The sequence below is a fragment of the Rhinoderma darwinii genome, chromosome 2 (genome assembly GCF_050947455.1).
Source record: "Rhinoderma darwinii isolate aRhiDar2 chromosome 2, aRhiDar2.hap1, whole genome shotgun sequence".
Classification (NCBI taxonomy): Eukaryota; Metazoa; Chordata; class Amphibia; order Anura; family Rhinodermatidae; genus Rhinoderma; species Rhinoderma darwinii.
The window spans coordinates 426628699-426651704 of NC_134688.1; the positions used below are offsets into that span (position 1 = coordinate 426628699).

At 40.9% G+C, this 23006-nt stretch overlaps 1 protein-coding gene across 1 annotated transcript; it reads right to left on the minus strand.

The window, feature by feature from the left end:
• Positions 1-5779: 5779 nt before the first annotated feature.
• TMIGD1 (transmembrane and immunoglobulin domain containing 1) lies at positions 5780-22035 on the minus strand. The gene is made up of 5 exons (XM_075850865.1): positions 21974-22035; positions 15509-15787; positions 12235-12513; positions 10414-10517; positions 5780-5892 (listed from the first exon to the last, which is right to left on the minus strand). The coding sequence occupies exons 1-5, from the start codon at positions 22029-22031 to the stop codon at positions 5863-5865; spliced, it is 750 nt and encodes a 249-aa protein (XP_075706980.1). The 5' UTR covers positions 22032-22035; the 3' UTR covers positions 5780-5862.
• Positions 22036-23006: the final 971 nt, after the last annotated feature.

A 23006-nucleotide genomic window follows, 5' to 3' on the forward strand; every position in this document is an offset into this window, starting at 1 on the left:
TGGGGTCACTTCTCAGGGGTTTCTTTTATTATTTCACATCAAAGCCTCTGCAATTGTGAACCAATACTTTATAAGTCGCCAAATTAGGCCTCAATTTTACATGGTACTCTTTCACTCCTGAGCCCTGTCGAATGTCCAGGCAAAAGATTAGGGCCACATGTAGGGTGATTCTAAAACAGGGAAACACCGCATAATAATTGAGAGCTGTCTTGTTATGGTGGCACAAGCCGGGCACCACATATTGGCGTATCTAAGGAAAAATTCCCATTTTCATTCTCCCACATCGTGTGCACACGAATTTCTGCAAAACACCTGTGGGGTTAACATGCTCACTACACCCCTAGGTGAATACCTTGAGGGTGTTGTTTCCAAAATGGGGTCACTTCTGGGGGGGATCCACTGTTTTGGTCCCACAGGGACTTTGCAAATGCAACATAGCGACCAGAAACCAAATGCAGCAAAATCTGTACACCAAAAGCAAATGGCGCTCCTTCCCTTCTGAGCCCTGCCGTGTGCCCAAACAGCATTTTATGACCACGTGTGGGGTATTGCCGTACTCAAGAGAAGTTGCTTTACAAGCGTTGGGGTTCTTTTTTTCCTTTATTTGTTGAGAAAATTAAAAATTTGGAGCTAAAGCTACGTCTTATTGAAGAAAAAGGATTTTTTTTATTTTCACTGCCCAATTCTAATAAAATCTATGAAACACCTGTGGGGGCAAAATGCTCACTACACCCCTAGATGGATTCCTCAAGGGGTGTAGTTTTCTCAATGGAGTCACTTTTTTGGCGTTTTCACTGTTTTGGTACCTCAGGGGCTTTGCAAATGCGACATGGCCTGCGCAAACCATTCCTGCTAAATTTGAGCTCCAAAAGCCAAATGGCGCTCTTTCCCTTCTAAGCTCCGCCGTGTGTCCAAACATCCGTTTATAACCACATGTGGGGTATTGTTTTACTCGGGAGAAATTGCTTTACAAATGTTGTGGTGCTTTTTCTCCTTTAGTCCTCGTGGAAATTAGAAAAAATTAGCTAAACCTACATAATCTTTGAAAGAATGACGATTTTTATTTTCACGGCCTACTTCCAATAATTTCTGCAAAAAACCTGCGGGGTCAAAATGCTCACTATACCCCTAGATAATTTCCTCAAGGGGTGTAGTTTCCAAAATGGGGTCACTTTTCGTGGATTTCCACTGTTTTGGCACCGAAAGAGCCCTTGAAACCTGACATGGTGCCTAAAATATTTTCTAATAAAAAGGAGGCCCAAAATCCACTGGGTGCTCCTTTGCTTCTGAGGCCGGTGCTTCAGTCCATTACCACACTAGGGCCACATGTGGGATATTTCTAAAAACTGCAGAATCTGGGCAATAAATATTGAGTTGCGTTTCTCTGGTAAAAACTTCTGTGTTACAAAAAAAAATAGAATGAAAATGAAAATTTCACCTCTACGTTGCTTTAATTCCTGTGAAACGTTTAAAGGGTTGAGAAACTTTCTAAATGCTGTTTTGAATACTTTGAGGGGTGAAGATTTTAAAATGGGGTGACTTTTTGGCGGTTTCTAATTTATAAGGCACTAAAAGCCGCTTCACAACTGAACTGGCCCCTGTAAAAATAGCCTTTTGAAATTTTCTTGAAAATGTGAGAAATTGCTGCTAAAGTTCTAAGCCTTGTAACGTCCTAGAAAAATAAAACGATGTTCAAAAAACGATGCCAATCTAAAGTAGACATATGGGGGATGTTAATTAGCAACAATTTTGTGTGGTATTACCATCTGTCTTACAAGCAGATACATTTACATTTAGAAAAATGCTAATTTTTGCAATTTTTCACCAAATTTTGGTGTTTTTCACTGGTAAATATTGAATTTATCGACCACATTTTTCCACTATCATAAAGTCCAATGTGTCACGAGAAAACAATCTCAGAATCTCTTTGATAGGTAAAAGCGTTCCGGAGTTATTACCACATAAAGTGAAATATGTCAGATTTGAAAAAATGGGTCTGGTCCTGAAGGCCAAAATGAGCTTGGTCCTGAAGGGGTTAAATAGGTTGGCAACATGTAAAACAAACACTGACAAAAGAATAGTCTTTGACAAATATTGTTTAAAAGGTCACTTTCAAAATATCACTTTAGGCAAACCTACAGGTTAATATGTGTTTTTTAATTACTTATTTCCAATGGTCTTAAAGTAAAGTGAAATAAACCATAAAAGGTAAAGTGCCAGAATAAAAAAATTAAACATTACGGATCTTAAAAACTTGTGATTTTTCCAATCATAAAATCAGTTTATATTACAGATGGTACCAACAAAGTAAAGTCTTTGCTATTCTGGGTGTAGAAAGAAGATATTGATACGACAGTCTATTGGATGATGATAAAACTTCAGTTCAAATTGGTTTCTCCTAACAACATTGTGTTTCTGTGGATGTCAACTAGATAAACTATCTGCCTTTTTGTGAGTTGAATAAATCTACTTGAGCATACGGCTACCAATATATGTCTGACCACTCCTAAGTAATGGTTGGTGGGGGAGGTTTCTATAAAGTCTGCCTACCAGTTTTAAAAACTTATATTGTGATATGAAGAAATGTATAGTCATGGGTTCCACGAGCTGGCACACGTATTACTTTCAGGCGTATATTGGAGCGTAAACCGCTTTCTATTGATTTGAGAAATTAATGGTGTAGTTCATATGAGCCGTGTTTTATCGCTGCCGAAATAAAAAAACTTCTTGTTTAAAATGTTTTGCAAGTTGACTTTCCATTGACACTACAAAACGCCTTAAATGAAACTTAAAACCGCTTGCAAAAATAAAATACGCTTTGAAAATCCGTTCCAAACACGCCTGGCTTCAGAGGCTGTTTTCTCTTGAAACCAGCCTCATATTTTTCTGCTTCACATGAATGCCGTGTGAACATACTCTTAGAATGAATGGACCCCAACACTCTTAAGAGCTGAGCCCCTATGAATTATAGCACCAAAATCTCCAGATCTGTGGGTTAACGTTCACAGAAGTTCCATAGACTTCAGTGTGACTAAGGCTTTGTTCACATCGTGTTTGTTTGGTGTGCACACTAGGAAAATCTCCCTATGTATGCGCCAAACGTAAACCCTTGATGGATGTAACTGTATGTCACATGCCTCATGCACACGACACTGTGCGCCAGCCGGGTCCCGTCCGTGATCCGTGGAAAGAGAGGACATGTCCTCTCTTTCCATGGATCGGTAAGTCGGGTTCATAAAGAATATCAGGTGCCACTCAGATGCTGTGATAAACTGCCCGAGTGGCACACGGTCGTGAGCAACGGCCATTACCGTTGCATATGTCATATTTAGGCTGCCATGTCCAAATAAATAAAAAAACGTAAGCCATGCAGTATACTGTTTTTTGTTTTTTTTTTAATGATGGCTGGCTGTATAGGGAAGTGCAGCAGCTGAAGTTATAGTGATGATATCATTTTAAGGGTCTGCTTTTTTTTTTCCTCCCCAGAAACTGCGTCATTTTTTGTCCAGGCCCTATGTCGCCTGGTGTTGCAGCTCAGGCCTATGCCCTTTTTTTCTAATCTCATACAACCTCTTTAAGAATGTATAAATTATGGTTAGAGTGGACACCCATAGAAGTGGATTATATCCAGAAATGATTCCAGTTTTAGGAGATTAAGTATCTATAACTGCCACCAGGAATTGAGCTTTGTGCTTTACACTCCATTGTTTATTATATGCTAGCGTCACTCAAAGCTGCTCCACATGTACAATATCCCAAAGCAATTAAGTCACAGTCAAGTTCAACTATACATGCATTACACTACATTCCCCTTCCTGCACTAGAGATTGGCATTGAATGAAGTCATTGTTTCATGACAGTAAATCAGGATTTTTATCTATTTAGAAGGGTATTTAATAAGGTAACTTCTTCAACCCATACAAAGTCTGCCATGATGTGACCGTTCCACCATAAAACCATGCTCCGAAAGCACCATACAACCAATGTAGCTGTATTTTATGGCATGTATCTGGAACAATTACTCTGCCATATACAATGTGACCTTAATCACAGTGAATTACACCTGGTGTAAGTAGATGGTTTTGTAACGCTGTCCATGAGTCATGCTGTAAACTAGTTTGTTGGCAATATAGCGACTGGTAAGTTCAATGCCCATTGTGCCTCAACCTCAAATAAGGGCGTACTGTAAAACAATTCCTGTAAATCAGTGAAAAGATTACAATGTCCTTCATCTGGTCTAGTTTAAAGGACTGTATTTTTCGGACTATAAGACGCATCTGACCATAAGACGCACCCAGGTTTTAGACCACAGAGAATAGGAAAAAAATTATTTGTTAAATAATTTATTCTGTTTCACAACATTCTGAGCCAAATTCTTTTTATATTTTCTTCATCGATTGAGCGATGTGAGGGCTTACTTTTTCCGGGACGAGTTGTAGTTTTATTGGCACAATTTTTTGGTACATACGATTTTTTTTTATCACTTTTTTTTTTTTTAAGCACGAAGGTGAGCAAAGAACTATTTTGAGGTTTTACATTTTCAAACTCACCGTGCAAGTTAAATAATGGTACATTGTAATAGATCGGACTTTTACGGACACAGAGATACTAAATTATTTTATTTTTGACATTCTGCTTGGGGAAAACCTGGAAAAGTTTTGTTGGTTTTTTTTCTGTTAATATTTTTTTTACACTCAAATTTATCTAACTTTTTTTTTTACACATTTTATTAGTTCCCCTACGGGACTTGAACCAGCGGCCACTTGGCTACATGTGGAGTTACTGAAACAGCATAACTACGCTGTTTCCCTAACTCCCATAGTAGTGAATGACCGTTACGGAAGCCGCGTAGCATGTGAGCTACACTGTTTCCGTAACTACTGTTCAGTTCTATGGGAATTACGGAAACGGCGTAGCTCCACAAGTTACGCGGTTTCAGTAACTCCACATGTAATCAAGTGGCAGGGAGAGCACAGAAAGCTAGAATGGGGTTTAGGGGGCCCCGTTCTAGAGATAGGTGCGGGTCCCAGCGTTGGGACCTGCATTTATGACATATCCTGTGGATATGTCATAAATGTCCTTCATAGAAAAAACCCTATAAATGGCGCAGTCGCTATTGACCACAGCATTTAACGAGTAAAAGGGGTTTGCCATAAAACACATTTATCACCTATCCACAGGATAGGGGCTACATGTGAGATTGCTGGGGGTCCCAGTGATAAGGAGAACAGGGGACTGAAAGTCACCCAAAGCGCTACATGAGAAGACTGGACTTCCGGGTTCTGTGTCTGTCTTATTTGTTCCGCAGCTCCATAGAGATCAATGGAGAGCCGCTCGTGCATGCGCAGAAGAATCACATTGATCTCCATGAAACTGCCGGACACAGAACGCGGAAGTCAAAGCTTCTCATTCAGGGCTCTTGGTAACTTTCGGTCCCCATTCTCCTTATCGATCACCTATCCTGTGGATAGGGGATACATTTTTTTTATGGCACAACCCTGCCTTTAGAGCAGCGTGTCAGAAGCTGACACCTGCAGAGTATGGAGCGGGCTCCGCGTGTGAGCCCGCTCCATACATCATCCCCCCCACTCCATGATGTGCCGGCACGTTATGGGTCGGGAAGGGGTTAAGTAATGAAGCGATCATGGCGCCCGGTAAATTTATTCTTGCTAAAAACGGCGTCTTATAGTCCGAAAAATACGGTAAGTGCGGAACAGATGTAACTCGAATAAAGTTTTTCTAAGAAAGTTACTTTAATGAAAGAAAACATGTCCTTATGGAAATCATTGGCTCGTCTTTATAATAATCCAGCGGTTGGAAGCAGAATGTTGTCATACATCGCTGTAACATCAGAAAGTTTACCTACATAGCAGTCTCTCGATTCTTCTTGCACTGCAAAAAGAAAAAAAAAAAAAAGCTGTAACCTATTGTAGAATTTCTGAATGTCCTAATCCCAGTTTTTTTTGTGGTTTTGTATAATATGTCAATCTCCCTCTATAGAATCTTTAGATGTACATGAGAGAGAAACTTGCAAGACCGCTAAGGTAAGTTGGGGCTAATAACTAGTGTAAATGCAGGAGTCTTCTTGACGGGTAACAATGTCATAGATTTCTGTGGGGAAACCCTTTTGTTGGGAGGACACAGCCTGTCACAGAGGCTAGCGGAACTTATATATATAAAACCGATGAGGGTTAACCCAATAATCATACCCTTGAACTGTACTGATTTTTGAACTGGGCCCATTGTATCCCCCCTTTTTTTTTCTCCACTTCACAAAATGACTCATTGCTGTATAATGTGCACACATATTTTCTACATCCTTCAGTCTCTTATCCCTCGTTATTATACAAAACAGCTCCAATGTAATGTATAAGTGCTGTCCCATAATTTTCCGGCGCAATTTTGTTACGTGTGGACAAGCCCTTAAAAAAATAATCCTAAAATCTTGCAGTTTTCACTCTGGCCACTGAGCCTCACAATACACTTGACACTTCCTGTTCTGTAGAGATCACTTCTCATCAGTCATCACAGGCAGGATAATAATGATAGGTAACACCTCTTTAAAGATAACACAGGATCCACCATTGACAATAGGTAATGGACACGGCTCCCCTCCTCCCCCTTTCTGCACAATGACCTGCGCACAGGTCACACAGCATGCCTAGAAAACTCTCATATAGAGGACAATATGTCTCTCCTGTTTGTAGGTTCCTATAGTCCACATGGCTGCTGTAAAGCAAATCTCTAAATGCTGTTAACAGTATCTCAGGCAACATGACTGCCCCCATAATCATTTACAGAAAATAGAATTAAAAAAATCTACAATCAAAAAAATAAAATAATTATATTTCACTATCTGGTTTTAATTAGGAACAAAAATAGAGGTAATAAATACCATTTAAAGGACCTAAGTAACACCCACAGTGAAGAACGGGAGAAGGCATGGACTGTCATTGTCTCTGTTTACCTGACCTCACTAATACATTACAGGGTCCAACCGCGTAGGGTGCAAATTCAGGCACATTAAATATAATTTATTTTATTATTGATCTACACACATTAAATTAGACCTTTTTTTATTTTCCAAATGCTTCATATAAATAATAATAGTAATAAAAAATAAGGCACATTAAATATTCAGGTGGAATATTTATTAGAATGTATCCCAATTAAAAAGCTTTCAGGCATCTGTCTGCTATAAGAAAAAAAAATAATAATAGTTGTCACTGCCAACTGAGGGCTATGTGAGCTATTGCATGTAGCAGAGGGGCTGCTGCGTGCCATAGACCTAGTACAAGCCGCTGTGGGGATCATTGCCCTATTTTCAACTCCACTTAAATAATTGTTATGCGTTACAATAAACTTGAAGCTGTCAGTTTACATGCGTGTGTAGGAGAGAAGCCTCTTCTGAACATTCCCTGCAAGATGCTGCAAGTCAAGCTGAGACGTTAGAGTACAAGGATCATGAGTCAACAGAATGAGTTCATACCATGACAATGCATCTTCAGTAGGGCAACCAACCTGCACTTGGATACCGGATTGTTGTTGTTTTCAGATCGGGTAGTGACCGTATGTGTAATCCAGTAATCCTTTAAAGCAGCAGTCCCCAACCTTTTTTTTTAAACAAGGACCAGTTTCATTCAAGACAATTTTTCCACGGACTGGCAGGGGGGGTTGGTTTCGGAATTTCAGCGATTCCGCCGGAAAAAAACGCAACTCAGGAAGAAAAAAATAATCTTATACTTAGTCTGTTTCTTTCTCCAGGCCTGCATCCTGGGATGAAGTTTCAGCCCATGTGCCTGCTGCAGCCAATCACAGGCTGTAGCGGCGGTCACATGGGATGAAATGTCATCCCAGCAGGCCGGTCTGGTTGACGTCAGAGGGATGGCCTCCTGGGATGACTCTTCATTCCATTCATGCCTGAAATAATCATCTTGGTTCTAGCGAATATCATGTACGGACATTGCTGCACATGTATTCATGTATTTTCTGTATGATATGTGACTGTGTATATATGTATGTATATATATATATCTCCAAAAAAGAGAACGTGAAGCAGCACTCAAATAAAGTGAATTTATTCATCCAACATGGAACCACAACGTTTCACCTCCTCTATGAAGGCATTTTCAAGTGCCTTCATAGAGGAGGTGAAACGTTGTGGTTCCATGTTGGATGAATAAATTCACTTTATTTGAGTGCTGCTTCACGTTCTCTTTTTTGGATATCTAACACATAAGGAGAGGTCACTCCTTTATTTTTGAAGCTTTGCTCCAGCCTAGTCAGGCATTTGTTCACAGTGCTGCTCCAATCCTCTGCTTTTTTCTATATATATATATATAAAGAAAAAAAATGCCAAGCGTCGGATGGAGTGGTGTAAAGCACGCCACCACTGGACTTTGGAGCAGTGGAAACGTGTTCTGTGGAGTGATGAATCACGCTTATCTATCTGACAGTCTGATGGACCAGTCTGGGTTTGGCGAATGCCAGGAGAATGTTACCTGCCTGACTGCATTGTGCCAACTGTAAAGTTCGGTGGAGGAGGGATAATGCCATGGGGTTGTTTTTCAGCTTTTGGTCTAGGCCTCTTAGTTCCAGTGAAGGGAAATTGTAATGCTTCCATTCCAAGACATTTTGGACAATTGTATGCTTCCAACTTTGTGGGAGCAGTTTGGGGAATGTAATTTTCTGTTCCAGCATGACTATGCCCCAGTGCACAAAGCAAGGTCCATAAAGACACGGTTGGGTTACCGAAGTATGGAAGAACTTGACTGGCCCACACAGAGCCCTGACCTCAACCCCATCCAACACCATTGGGATGAACTAGAACAGAGATTGCGTGCCATGCCCTCTCGTTCAACATCGGGGTCTGACCCAGAGGCGTAGCTAGGTTCTCCAGCACCTGGGGCAAAGATTCCCCCCAACTTCTTTCCCGACATCTCCTTCTCCCTCACCATATTTGCTTTCTCTACCATAGAATGAGATGTAATTATTTTTTTCACCTTTTTTTTATGTAACTCGAGCATAAAACCATTTGTACATTTTACAAGCAATATAGTTATACAAGGTAGTTAACAGAACAATGAATTATAAGAAAATAAATTAAAGAGGTCAGTGACTGACTAGAAAAGATTGTATAACTGAGGCTAATGAGACCATATGGTCCCCCTGTAGATAGTGCCACACACAGTCCCCTATAAATAGTGCCATACACACCCCCTGTAAATAGTGCCACACCCCTCCTGTAGATAGTGCCACGAACACCCTCCTGTGGATAGCACTACACATCCCCTCAGTGTACATAGCGCCATTGGGGCTCCCTAGAGGAGCCCCTGACATCACTGCCCATACATGGATAGTGACGTCGGGGGCTACTCCCGGAGTGGAAACCCCAGCCAGAAGGAGTATTCAGTTGGACCTGCGCCCGGCGCCCCCCTAGCTTCTGTCCTGGTTGCACCCGGGGCATATGCTCCCCCCCCCCCCCCAGCTACGCCCCTGATCTGACCTCACAAATGCTCTTCTGGATGAATAGGGAAAAATTCCCACAGACACACCAAAATCTTGTAGGAAGCCTTCCCAGAAGAGTAGAAGCTGTTTTAGCTGCAAAGGGGATATTGATGCCTATGGATTTAAAATGGGATGTCCTAAAAGCGCCCTCAGGTGTAATGTGTAGGTGTCCCAATACTTTTGTCCAGAGAGTGTATATAATGTATGTGGAGAGGCACTTCAACAGTTATGTAAACATATGAGGTGACTTTTTGTTGAACAGCAGAAAAGTCCAGGAATGCGAGTCCTGTCCTGTGGGCAAACTCTGTATATTAGAAATCACTTACATGGGAAAACTCCCTACAACAGTTCTACTAAAGAATTGTGAAAGCATTTCCAGTCATAGGGAGTCTAATCTTACCTCACTAGTACATTTGATCTGGGTTGATATTTACTAGAGCCAATACCCACCTCAGCTCAAAGCATTATGAGCACAAAGAAGTTACTGGAAGTGAATACTATAATGAGGAGGTAATTATACTTTTCACGCAGCGCCCACTTTACTACGCGCTTCCGTTCCATATGTGATAATTCCCAGAAACTGCTCTTACAACTAAATCCAGCATGGGGCCCAATCCTGCACATCAAGCCATGAAACACATTTCTGAAGACTCAAGCCTCCTCCAAACCCACCACTCATGGTGTGAGAAGTGTAAGATATGGTTGATATAATCATGTATGAAGACACAAAGGAACACATCTCCCTGTTTTTTTATATACACACCCTGTGTGTGTGTGTGTGTGTGTGTGTGTGTGTGTGTGTGTGTGTGTGTGTGTATATATATATATATATATATATATTTATATAAAAAAAAGTAGTTTTAATTAAATGTTAGAATAATTCCTATTTCTATCAAAACGTATTACCTTAAATATTTTTTCTCTCCTTGCAAACAATCCGAAAGCGATTATGAGGGCGCCTACCACAACTGCCGCCGCGATTGCCTCGATAGGAAGGCCGGGCTTCCGATCTGTAAAAGAGACACCACATATAGCAATTTCTTTTTACTACATAGGCAAATCATCTGCCGACCTTTAGAGAAACTGACCAAGCCCATAATACCCAGTACAACCCATACCTGGACTGTTGGTATGCCTAAAGTTAATAGATTGCAAAAGGCACCAAGACCTATCCAATAAAAATCATCATTACTGGAAGGTTTTAAACAATATGGAGGTCCACTCACTTTAACCAAATGAAAGAATGACTTAACTGTCTAATGTAAAACACTTCAGTGTACCAGCCATTTATTAACTCCTACCAAAACATATTTCTACCTTAGAAAGTCAGTTGTCACCTTTAAAGCCTGTTCAGCCATTTGCCTGATAGACTAAGCTGAATTTCCATTCTTTGCCATTGAAGGATATGTATATATAATCGGAGCAGGTTGTCTAAGTTTAGAAGACCATGGCTGTTGTCTTCCTAAAACAGCGCCACACCTGTCCATGGCTTGTGTGTGGTATTGCAGCTCCGCTCCATTCACTTCAATGAAGCTGAGCTGCAATACTACAAACAACCTATGGACAGGTGTGGTGCTTCACATAACAGGAACAGTAGGAACATGATGGTAGACCGGGCATACACATCTCCGAGTTAACCATTGACAAGATTAGAAACTGTAATTACCAACTAGGTGACTGATCTTCAGTAAAGCTGAGAACAGAACAGATTCCACATTCCACCATAGAATCAGGACAATGCAATGTATTATAGTCCATATAATGAAACAGACATAAGTGCAAAAAGAAAAAAGACTGTGCAAGTATCTATCACATACATCTAATAACCAGTATATTAAGTCATGTTTAATTTATCGGCTGACTGGGCAGCGTCTTCTCTTAACCTCTCTCAGTACACAGATAGCAATGTTTCTTCTTACTCCATACTTCATCCTGAAGCCAGACCATTTCATGATCAGGGACTCCAGTTTATAGCATAGTCTATTGGGAGTCTGAGCTAGTTTGGAATTCACCATCTGTCCCTCACCCATGCTTTAAGGCTCATGCACATCATATTGCCACAGGAACGGGTAGGGTAACACATTGAGTCTCCATTGGTTGGTATTCCAGACCCGTAAACATTCCATGTGTCACTATGAGGCAGCTTATTCCTACCTTAGAAGTATATGTATGTAACGTGAGAGAGAAAAATACTTCCAGAATTTGGCATGTGAGGAAGTCATGATTTTATTCTCATGAAACCCATGAGAAAAAAAAATCCACGAGTCCATACAAAATAGGAGGCACCGTACGGGTCCTTAGTGAGCTATTGGCACCATATTATGGAGCTGTACAACATGGCCGTGTGTATGAGGCCTAACTCTGCTGTTTGTAAGCTGAAGTCCCACACATTTTCACCAGGATGTAGATAAAAGGAGAGCGACTACTCTTACATCACAAATGAATAGACTATAAACTAACTACGAAGAGAGTAGAAAAGAAGAGTAAAATAGACTTTCTGCACATAAGGAGCTTCAATAAGATGGGAGTTCCTGGAGCTCCTTATTCTCCATTGTTGGAAGCTATTCACATGTAAGATAATAATATAGTTGCATCAGTATTCTGAATTTTAAAATAAGCTGAAATATCTAGAAATGTTAGTTTTTTTTGGGTGACTTGGATAAAACGTGGACATATAGGAGACCAAAGCTCGACCATATGAAGCTTTGTGATGACTTTCAGTCTTACCTTCAACAATCAGCTGAAACACTCTGGTGGTCTCTTTGCCATCGGATGTTAAAGCTACACATGTGTAATTATTGGCATCTGACTTTGCGGCTTTTTCAATCGTGAGCTGCAGAATGTCGCTGGTCATGTCCTGCTTGTAGCGGGAAGGTAATGTGAATACGCTGTTATTTTGTCTCCAAAACATTGCGGCTGCCGGGTTGGCCTTGAACCCACAGGTGATCTGGACAGTTTTACTCTCTTCCACATTGATGGTTGCGTCTCCAGACAGCTTAGGAGAAACTATAAAAAAAAGTAACACGACCAAATGAAGTTCATACAACTCAAGCTGGCTATACAAATTAGATGTATGTTGGCCCAACCCGCTCATTTAGGCGGGACTGGCCGACCATCTAATGTGCATAGCGGCGCCCTGATTCTTTCCCTAGGGGGAGAGAGGGGTCAGACATATTGAATTTCAACATGCCCGTTTTGTTTTTTTCAAAGTTAGATAAGATTAGACTCGTCTGGCAGTGGCTTTCTCTCCGAGAACACATGCACGCTTGGCCGAGTCGAGCATGCCCATTGTATGGGGGAATCGGGGGGAACGAGCGTTCAGCTAACAGCTATCTAAAATGTATGGCCAGCCTAAGTTCCAAGTAGCTGATAACAATGTTTACTTCTGTCTGCTGAGTGCATCTCATCATCTTAAGGCTATATTCACACGAGCGTGACACATTTACGAGCGTAAAAAACGCATGTAAATCTGGTCTGTGTGCGTTGCGTTATTGCATCTGTGCTTTGCGAATGGCATGAGTTTTTCACGCACTCCCAAAGCACATCTTTTTTTTAAATGAAATTGATGCGCATATCGCACACAGCACACGGATGTTTTACGCTCGTCTGAATGAGCCCTTAGGCATTTAATTCTCCAGTATATTAATATCTGGACTCTGCAGGGGTCTGACACTTAGTTTTACAAATTAAACTAACGAGTAAATGTTATAAAATGAAAAAAACCAAAGGTTACTCACCTGTTAAAATCTCTGCCGTTCCAGCGTTGATGATTTATTCGGTGGTCCCTGCAGTATTTGTTTACTTTTCCTGCAGCAATGACATGTACTTGACCACTGCAGCCAATCACTGGCCTCAGCAGTGATGCTAGCATGTGCGGCACGAGATTACTAAGGCCAATAAAACCGCTGGGGACCACCGGAGCATCAGCGCTGGGGGATTTAATAGGTTAGTATCCATTGTTTTTTTAAATTTATAATATTTATGCCAGTTAGTTTACTTGATAAAACGCTCAGAAAAGTCCTTTAAGCCGTCAAGAACTATAAGGGTAGGAACACACACAACGTAAACACTGCAGATTTTCCACAACGGATTAATTTCAGAAAATCTGCAGTGTATTACAGTAGCAGCAGTGTGGGTGAGATTTCAACAAATCTCGTCCCCAGACTGCGGTAAATATCTAATTACTTCAGCCGCACAATTAATTCTGTGGATACGCAACTCTTCTATTGCGGGTTTACCCATTGAATTCAATGGGGTGCTTAAACCCGCAACAAAGCTGTGTGTTGCGATATTTGCGGCGGAATCACAGTGATGCACCGCAAAAGTCGCAAGTAATAAAAAATAAAGATATACTTACCCAGAGTTCCCTGTTTCTTTTCCAGTCTGGCCTCCCTGTGTGACGTTGCGGGCCATGTGACCACTACCGCCAATCACAGGCTGCAGCGTCACATGGCCTGCAACGTCATCCCAGGAGGCCGGACTACACGCGGAGAAGAGGGAGAGGGTAAGTATGAACGGTTATTTTTCCGGTGCCATTTTCCGGACGGCATTCCCTGCGGTGTTCAGGGCTGATATGCTGCTCAGCTTAATGCAGTGTATCAGCTCTGAATATGTTGTGTGTGTTCCTACCCTAAAGCTGAATGCACATGTTGCATATTACATGCGGAATCCGCAGCTTAAAACAGTACTAGCAAAGTAAATGAGATTTCAAGAAATCTCATCTACACGGTGCAGATTTTAAATGCGCGTAAATTGACCTGCGGTGCATATTTTAAATTCCGCAGCATGTTAATTTATCCTGCGTTTCCACTTGGGAATTGTATCTGACTAGTTTTAAAGAAAAACGCACAAAAATAGGCAGCATAAAACCGCACCTTTTTCCGTATCAAAATGAAAATACTGCACTTAAAAAACGCACCATTAGGTGCAGTTTTAGCTGTGGAATTACGTGTGTACACCTGCGGTTTTGGTGTGGATTTTCCGCAATAAATTACGCAACGTGTACATGTAGCCTAAGAACTATCCCCAACTCCTCCCCATAAACATGCGCTCTCAGCTCCGCTCAGCTCAGGACAGGGAGAGAAGCCGCTGCCAGACACTTCTGTCAGTGTTTCATCTCGCGGCACAACAAATGATCGGTCATGTTGAAATCCAATATTTGTTTCCCCTGACTACTGTGGTCGGACAGATAGATTTTCTGCAGATCCCGCCAATGTGTATGGGCTGGTTTACACACATATTGTGCCCCCAGACATGCCAGTATCAATCTATGTGTGTAAATGGACCATCGATTTTAAAATCATCTGCTAGTATATCTAACCTACTTCCATTTTTCTGTGTTAATCACCATTATAACTTTCTATACGACTGCAGTATGTCATTTTAGAGTTATATTAATCTGAATGGGGGCCAAATTCTGTATATGTAAAGCAGATGAATATAAAGATTCCTCATCCCAGTCTAACAAGAGTTTATGTTCTACTATCCGGACGCTTGTCAGGGAGGGAGCGTACGTTAATCGCTATAGTTACAAGATGAACAATTTTGATATATTTTGGGAAATATTATATCCCTAATTTCCTTAGGCCTAGTTTATATCTGCGTCGGAGGCTCCGTTAGAGACCTCCATCGCAGATTCCACCAAAAATACTGGAAACAATAGCGCAGCATGAACAGGTAAATCGAGGTAATTTGGTCCTTTACTAATAGAATGAAAACATAGAAAACAGAAGAATATGCATCTATTTATTCATCTGTTTTTTCCCATTATTTATATAGCACTAAAACATTATGCAGAATTGTACAGTCTATATACACTCCTCAGTCCCTACCAGGTCCCACAATCTAATATTACTATCTCAGCCACATACATGCTGGTGCCAATTTCATTGAAAACTATTTAACCTACACATTAATAATACACTTCAGAACAAAGTCAATCTTACGATTCTTCATTGTTTTGGGTCTACTAGACCAGAATAATTGTAGGGTCTCTACTCACATAGGACATTCAGCTGCACAGACAGCTTGGTGGTGGTGTTACGCTTCAATAGACAGGTAAAGCTCACTCCATTGTCTTCAGCTGTGATCTCTGTGATGCACACGTTACTGATGTTCACACTGTTTTCAGATTTAATGTCCACTTGTTGGGTCCCACGGTACCACATCAAGTCCTCATTTGCGGTGTTGTTAATAACTTCGCAGCGGAGAATTGCATTGTCACTGAGTTTCGCGTTTATCCGATTGTCATAAGATGCATTATTCATTAAGAGCTGTATGGCTGCAGACAACCAAAATAATATTATAATCATGTCATACGGACTATTCTCTACATCAAGCTACCAAAATATATTGTGAGTCTCCCCCTCATTTACTTAAAGGGATCCTATCACCAGCATTTTAGCTATAAACCCAGCAATACCTGGTGAAAGTGGGTGAAAAATCATTGTCATCTAAGCTATAAATATGTTCTAAGTGAGCTCTGTAGCTTTAGTATTCCGTTTTTCAGTGGTCCCACGCCGTATGCAAATGAGCAGAAAAGAGTCAAATCTTCATCTGAAAAGAGTCAGATTTTCATTCCTCCAGCGTCTCAGAGTGGACTCCACCTCCTTCTTTTTGATTGATAGCTCCTTAGCCAGTCAGGGCCGGACAGGTGGTGGCAGTGGGCGTGGTTAAGAAGCTGCATCCCAGAGGGAAAAATAATTACCATAAAAGGCGGGAAAAGTTTAAACGACTATATTTACTGACAGAGGAGGACTTCAGGAAAGAAGAGAACAGGAATGAACTCTGGACAGCTGCGGCCATTGAGGGGTCAGGCGACTTTAACAGGTAAGATGTTGATGACAGGATCCCTTTAAAGTGCCAGTGACATGTACTGTAGTTCTAACTACTACATGGTTATAGTGATTGTCTCCATTGGATCATTATATAACCTCCGAATTATTTTCCTCATGCGATCACTGTGATAGTAGCATGTTATCAAAGGTGGGAAGGAGCTCCCCATTACTGGTTGCTAAATGAAGAGTTTAGAGGCCAGTATGCAGATATTAAAGTTTATTTATCACTATTTCTTCATCTATGAAATAAGCATAGGGTGTGCGGACACAGACGTGGTGGGAGAGGTTTCAGGAGGCCAATGGACATTCACCTAAATGAGCGTGAATCTTTTTTGTAAACCCACCTTCAGGCTCAAATGAATGTTTTTATTCCCCTAATGGTGAACTAAACAGGAGGAAGAAAATGCCAACTCAGTTTTACTGTGTGGCAAAGACAGACGGCGGTATACTGCTCCCCCTGACATTTTACATTTTGGAAAGATGCTATAAGGACTCTAAATGGCAGTATAAAAAAAAAAAAAGCTGACATATAAAAAATAAACATATTAGGGCCTGTTCACATCAGCGTTGGCTTTCCGTTGAGGGGTTCCGTCGTGGAACCCCGCAACGGAAAGTCAAACGGAAACCACAGCTTCCGTTTGCATCACCATTGATATCAATGGTGACGGAAACATTGCTAATGGTTTCCGTTCAGCAGCATTCCGGCAGGTTTCCGTTTTTTCGACGGAAGCAATAGCATAGTCAACTCAATGGAAAGCGAATTCTGATGTGAACCGGCCGTAAGTCCCCTTCTAAAAACGTGGTGAAAATAACAGAAGAGGAGAACATAGAGAATTAAAATGCCAAATTGAATTCATATTAAAGGGGTTTTCCAGGGAGGCACAATTTTTGCTATGGGCAGTGCACGAGCACTGAGTCATCTGAAAGGACACAAACAAAATAAGGCGGGCATTGAAGCATAATTAAAGAATGAACGGGGTGGGCACTGAGGAGGCTGTGGACCAATAGGATGCCTCAAACCCAGGACTACGTCAGAAGTCCAGTGTTCCAGAGGCATCCTATTGGATCACAGCCTCCTCAATGCAAGCGCCGTTCATTCTTTGCTTATGCTTCAATGCTGGCAACATTTACTTTGTTTTCATGCTTTTCATAAGTGCTCGTGCGCTGCCCGCCCCGAAAAGAGCGAGCAGCGCACGAGCGTGGAGGAATAAGCATGAAGGCGAAGTAAATGGTGCCGGCATTGAAATATAAGCAGAGAATGAACGACGCGGTCATTTAGGAGGCTGTGGACTAATAGGATGCCCCAAACCCGGGACTTCTGACGTATACCCGGGTTTGAGGCATCCTATTGGTCCACAGCCTCTTCAATGCCAGCGCCGTTCATTCTTTGCCTATACTTCAATGACAGACCTGTGTCGATACTCAGTGAGGTATCGACACAGATCTGTCTGCATAATAACGCTCGTGCACGAGCCTGTGTCGAAGTAAAAAACACTAGAATGAAAAGCAGAACTTCCGGCCGGCCGGCCAGAGGTAGGGGGAATAGGAACAAATGTTTTCCGATTTTTGACACAATTTATATTAGGAAATTTTATTTAATTTAGACCTAGAGTATATAAGTACACAAAATTTGTGTCCCTGGGAAAGCCCTTTAAGCTCTTAAGTCACGTTAAGATTGCGGGGTTGCTGCAACCGCTACTTAAAGAGGCTCTGTCACCACATTATAAGTGCCCTATCTCCTACATAATGTGATCGGCGCTGTAATGTAGATAACAGCAGTGGTTTTTATTTAGAAAAACGATCTATTTTTACCACGTTAGGAGCGATTTTAGCTTTATGCTAATTACTTTCTTAATGCCCAACTGGGCCTGTTTTTACTTTAGACCAAGTGGGCGTTGTACAGAGGAGTTTATGACACTGACCAATCAGCGTCATACACTTCTCCCCATTCATTTAGTCAGCGCATAGTGACACTGCGTTATTCACTATGTGTTGTCTTATACTGATATATTAACGTTACTGAAGTGTTTAGATAGTGAATAGACATTCCTTCCAGCCAGGACGGGATGTCTATTCACAATCCCAATACTTCTGTAACGTTTCTGTGGTACTTACAGCAGAGCAAGCGTAATCTCGCTGTAACCTGTCATTTACAGCGTGATCTCGTGAGATTACGCTTTGCTCTGCTGTAAGTACCACAGAAACGTTAATGAAGTGTCAGGATTGTGAATAGACATCCCGTCCTGGCTGGAAGGAACGTCTATTCACTGTCTAAACACTTCAGTAACATTAATGTGTCAGTATAAGACAGCACATAGTGAACAACACAGTGTCGCTATGCGCTGAGTAAATGAATGGGGAGAAGTGTATGACGCTGATTGGTCAGCGTCATACACTCCTCTGTACAACGCCCACTTGATCTAAAGTAAAAACACGCCCAGTTGGGCATTAAGAAAGTAATTAGCATAAAGCGAATATCGTTCCTAACGTGGTAAAAATAGATCGTTTTTCTAAATAAAAAACATTACTGTCACCTACATTATAGCGCCGATCTCCTTATGTAGAAGATAGGCCACTTATAATGTGGTGACAGAGCCTCTTTAACATCAACATCATATTCCTATTGGAACAAAGCTCAAAGCAACCTTGTGACTATTGCAAAATAATCAAACCTTATGTGATGGTCGCAATACCGCTTTTGCCTTTTTTCCCCAAAGGGAAACATTAAGGTCATGTAGCTTTTATTCCACAATTTTACTTATGGGCGATGCCATGTCTAATGATGTACATACCATAGAGACATGCAGACCATGCAGCAGCTGTGTGGCCCTCGGACAGAGGGGTTCCAGCCCAGGTTTGTCTAACTAATTTTGCTACTGGTTGGCAAGACCCTGTAGTCGCAGCTGCATTGTTAGCGAACAAGGGGATGGGGAATTGGCCCATGGGTGACAGAAATGGATGTATAGATGAAAAATAACCATCAAGCTCTTCTGTCATGGTTTGCAAAACCCGGACAGTAATAGAGGGCCATTTTGATCTTTGCTATAGGGACTTCTCTCTTCTACATACGCCACTGGCCAAAACAGGAAAACAGAAAATATATCATGGTTCAGCTTTCTTGATTCAAACTTGCTACAGTGAAGAATACAGTATGTCCAACTATGAACAGTAAAAGGCAGAATGTAGACTATTCTAATATATTAAAACATTTTACAGCTACATAACAGTGGAAATTCCCTTACATTTCAGTTTGACATACATTATGTATGAGGTCTATTTACATCTAATAGTTAAAATGACATCTTAGAGGTAACCGAACATTTACCATAAAATATGCAGATTACATATTAACTAAAGTGGTGCCGGGTAAACTAGCTCAGCAGTGCAATGTGCTGCAGTCCATAAAGTTGTCAATAGAGATAAAGTATCTTTTGGTAGATTTTGGCTATAATATAATATCTATAGGGATTGTATGGCAGGGAAAACACGAATCAGACAAGTTAGATATTTCCTGTGGGATTGTTTCCCAAGAGATAAACACAACCAGCCACACTAGTGTGTTAAAGGTGGATCAGCCATTGCAATTGCCAGCCAACAATTATTTTTAGGACTGTGGTCGGTCTTACGTGATAGCCGACATGGTGGCGACATCTCTCATATATGAGCCTTGTGCACAAGTTCATTATAGTTATTTAGAGAAAGTTGACACAGACCTTTATAACAGTTGGTAATGCTGGAGATTTATACAGATTAACTTTATATGTTTTATATTCAGAAATTAGCTTCTGTATCTCTGGACTCCTCTAAAGGTGGCCATATACATTGGACAAAAGTTGAGGAAAGTGCAGGATCACAACCATAACGAATCGGTGGTTATAAATTTAACCAAACGGACGTTCAAACTGACCAATGTCCGACCGTAATCTTAGGTGACCACGGACGATCGTTCTCTAAATGCCAACATAGGAGGAAAGTAGGTGGCGTTGATTAAGAACATAGGCATGGAAAGTGACGGCCTTATATAAACCTAGATCGGCCAGGAATCTTTTCTCATTGGACATGAATAGGAACATGGTACAACTATAATGGCCAACATCATCTGAAATGTGGGGATGATGGGGATGTCAGCTTAACAAATATTCGTCTGCCGAACGATCGGTTGAACATCGCTCTACTGCTGTCTAATGTGTGTGGCTACCGTAAGATTTAATATAACAACTGAGATCTTTAAGAATAAGCAAGATCAAACATGGAAAAATGAATCCTGACTTAATTTATAACTTATGAATGAAAGATACATGAAGGTAACTGCCCTGTGTAAAAACAAAGCATAGAGCATTGATAACTGGGAATGAGGTGCTGAGAAGACCACTGGTCACCAGGTGCTGGGTATAGTACATATCACTGACCCCTTTATATACAACCACTGGGGTTAAATGGAGATCAGCCTTTACATGACTCCTTACTACGCAGTAGCAAGGACTACATAGCAATTGTCCCCTTTGGCATGCGATGGAGTATGCCACATTTTTTTTTCTTACTGAATCTGACAGAAAAAGCCTCCATATGCCTTTGTATGATATTGGAGGCCTACGAAGGTAGAGTAAGACCCCATGTACCTCTGCCTCAGGCTGTGTGCACGTGGTCTTTATGTGATGTGTATATTTTATTATTTTTATTATTATTTATTTTATAGTACTATGAACTTCTAGGGTGCTGTACATATTTACACTGAATGGCCACTTTATTAGAGACATCTAGTAGCCAATCAAAACACCTTTTGGTTTTCAGAACCGCAGCAATTCGACATGGCTTAAATTCCACTAGGTGTTAAAATTGTTCTGCAGAAATTTTGGCCCGTGCAGACAGGATAGCTTCTTGCAGTTGCCGCTAAAGTGTCCTTCTGCCATAGGGTAACAGCTGCCATGAAGGGATGAACTTGGCCGGCCACAATGCTTAGGTAAGCCCTACTGTTCAAACGTCCATCAGAGGACCCAGGGTGTACAAAAACATTCCCCATGCCATTACGCTACCTCCACCAGCCTGAACTGTTGACAGTTGACAGGAAGGGTTTATCAATTCATGCTGCTTGCTCCAAATTCTCACCCTCCCATCAGCATGATGCAACAAAGATCTGGGTTTCGTTGACCAGGCGATGCCTTTCCACTGCTCAGTGATCCACTTGTTGCGCACTTTTGACCACTAGCATCTTGCTTTTTTGTTTTCCTTAGACAGCAATGGCACTAAAAATGGTCATCTGCTATTATAGCCCATCCGTGCTAAGGAACGGCGAGTTGTGTGTTTGGATACATTAGTTGGCTACAATCTGCTTGACTGTGCACCGCCTGTTCGGCAGAACGATTATTGATATCCTCTTCTGATCCTTTTCATTATTGAGTTAATATCCCCAGGATCTCCTTTTGCTGGGTGTTTTTTCCTCGATCACACTATTCTCTGTATACTCCTGACACCGTTGAGAACAATAAACCCCACAAGGTTGGCAGTTTATGAAACACCGACGCCGGCTAGTCTCGCACTGTGGTCAATATTAGTGTTTATGACATTAAATGTTATAAAATTATATACTCATTACGTTGCAATTACACATTGTTTCTTTGTATATCACTCACCTGTAGTTTCATGCAAGAGAGGCAAAAGTATAGTTAATAAGATTAGAGGTTTCTCCATTCTCTCGTAGCTAGTAGGGACAAAAAAAAAACAGAATTCCATATTTTTATATATTCCACTATTTAATTAAATTTATTGTGTTTAGTGCATTTTACATAAGTGTTCATCATGCTTGGGAGAGAACATAAGAAAATATGACTTTATCCCATTTATATTCAGCATATCCTGTATTATTTCTATTATCTAGTTGCTCATTTTCCTATTTCTTGTTCCTGAGAGAGAGATTAGACTATGACCCGCCATGGGGACAAGGACTGATATGAGTGAATACATTTTATGTACATTTTTAAAAATGAGAAATAAATAAAAACTTTATATAGTATATAACTACCACCATTGGACTTCATTGCTTCACATACCATAAAATAAACTATATGGAGACTTCCATAAATTTCCCTGCTACTGTATATATGTAGAAAGAAGCCAAATGTATCACTATCTGATTATCTTTTTTCACGGTCCTAATAATCTGATAAGATATAAGAAAAGCACTTATGATTACAGCCGCTACTGAAGCGTCTATGAATATCGTAGATTTCTGTGAATGTGTGTTTAAGGCTTAAAGTGATATGCAGTTATTTCTAAAAACAGTCTGCAAACCTTTACGGATACAGTAAAATGATAGATTAAAACCCATGTGCGAGCAATATGAACCCATGGTAATGATTATTACATCTATGATACTACAAATTATTGGTTTCCGACCATTGGAAATCTTTAATGTTCATGCGTCAAAATTTTTCTTTCGTTCGTGGTTAACGCTACAATTGTATAATCGTAAAAATAAATGTTGAGCAATGCAAATACACACTTTTATACAGTACAAATAATTTTCCATGGGGAAAATCATTTGTACCATGGGAAATCCTTTTGTGTGTATGTCGCCTTTCCAAAGAGCGTTCCACTGTAAAACAATCTCGTCTCTTGTAAGACTTCTCGTCGTTTCCAGGCTAAAGCTTTTCGTCTATTGCAAGC

Excerpts from the sequence above, each read along its gene's own strand:
- TMIGD1 (XM_075850865.1), bottom strand. The coding sequence starts at position 22,031 with ATGGAGAAACCTCTAATCTTATTAACTATACTTTTGCCTCTCTTGCAT. Across the intron at positions 15,788-21,973 it reads TCTCTTGCATGAAACTACAG|CCATACAGCTCTTAATGAAT; the intron begins GTGAGTGATATA and ends GGTTGTCTGCAG. Across the intron at positions 10,518-12,234 it reads GTTTCAGCTGATTGTTGAAG|ATCGGAAGCCCGGCCTTCCT; the intron begins GTAAGACTGAAA and ends TCTCTTTTACAG.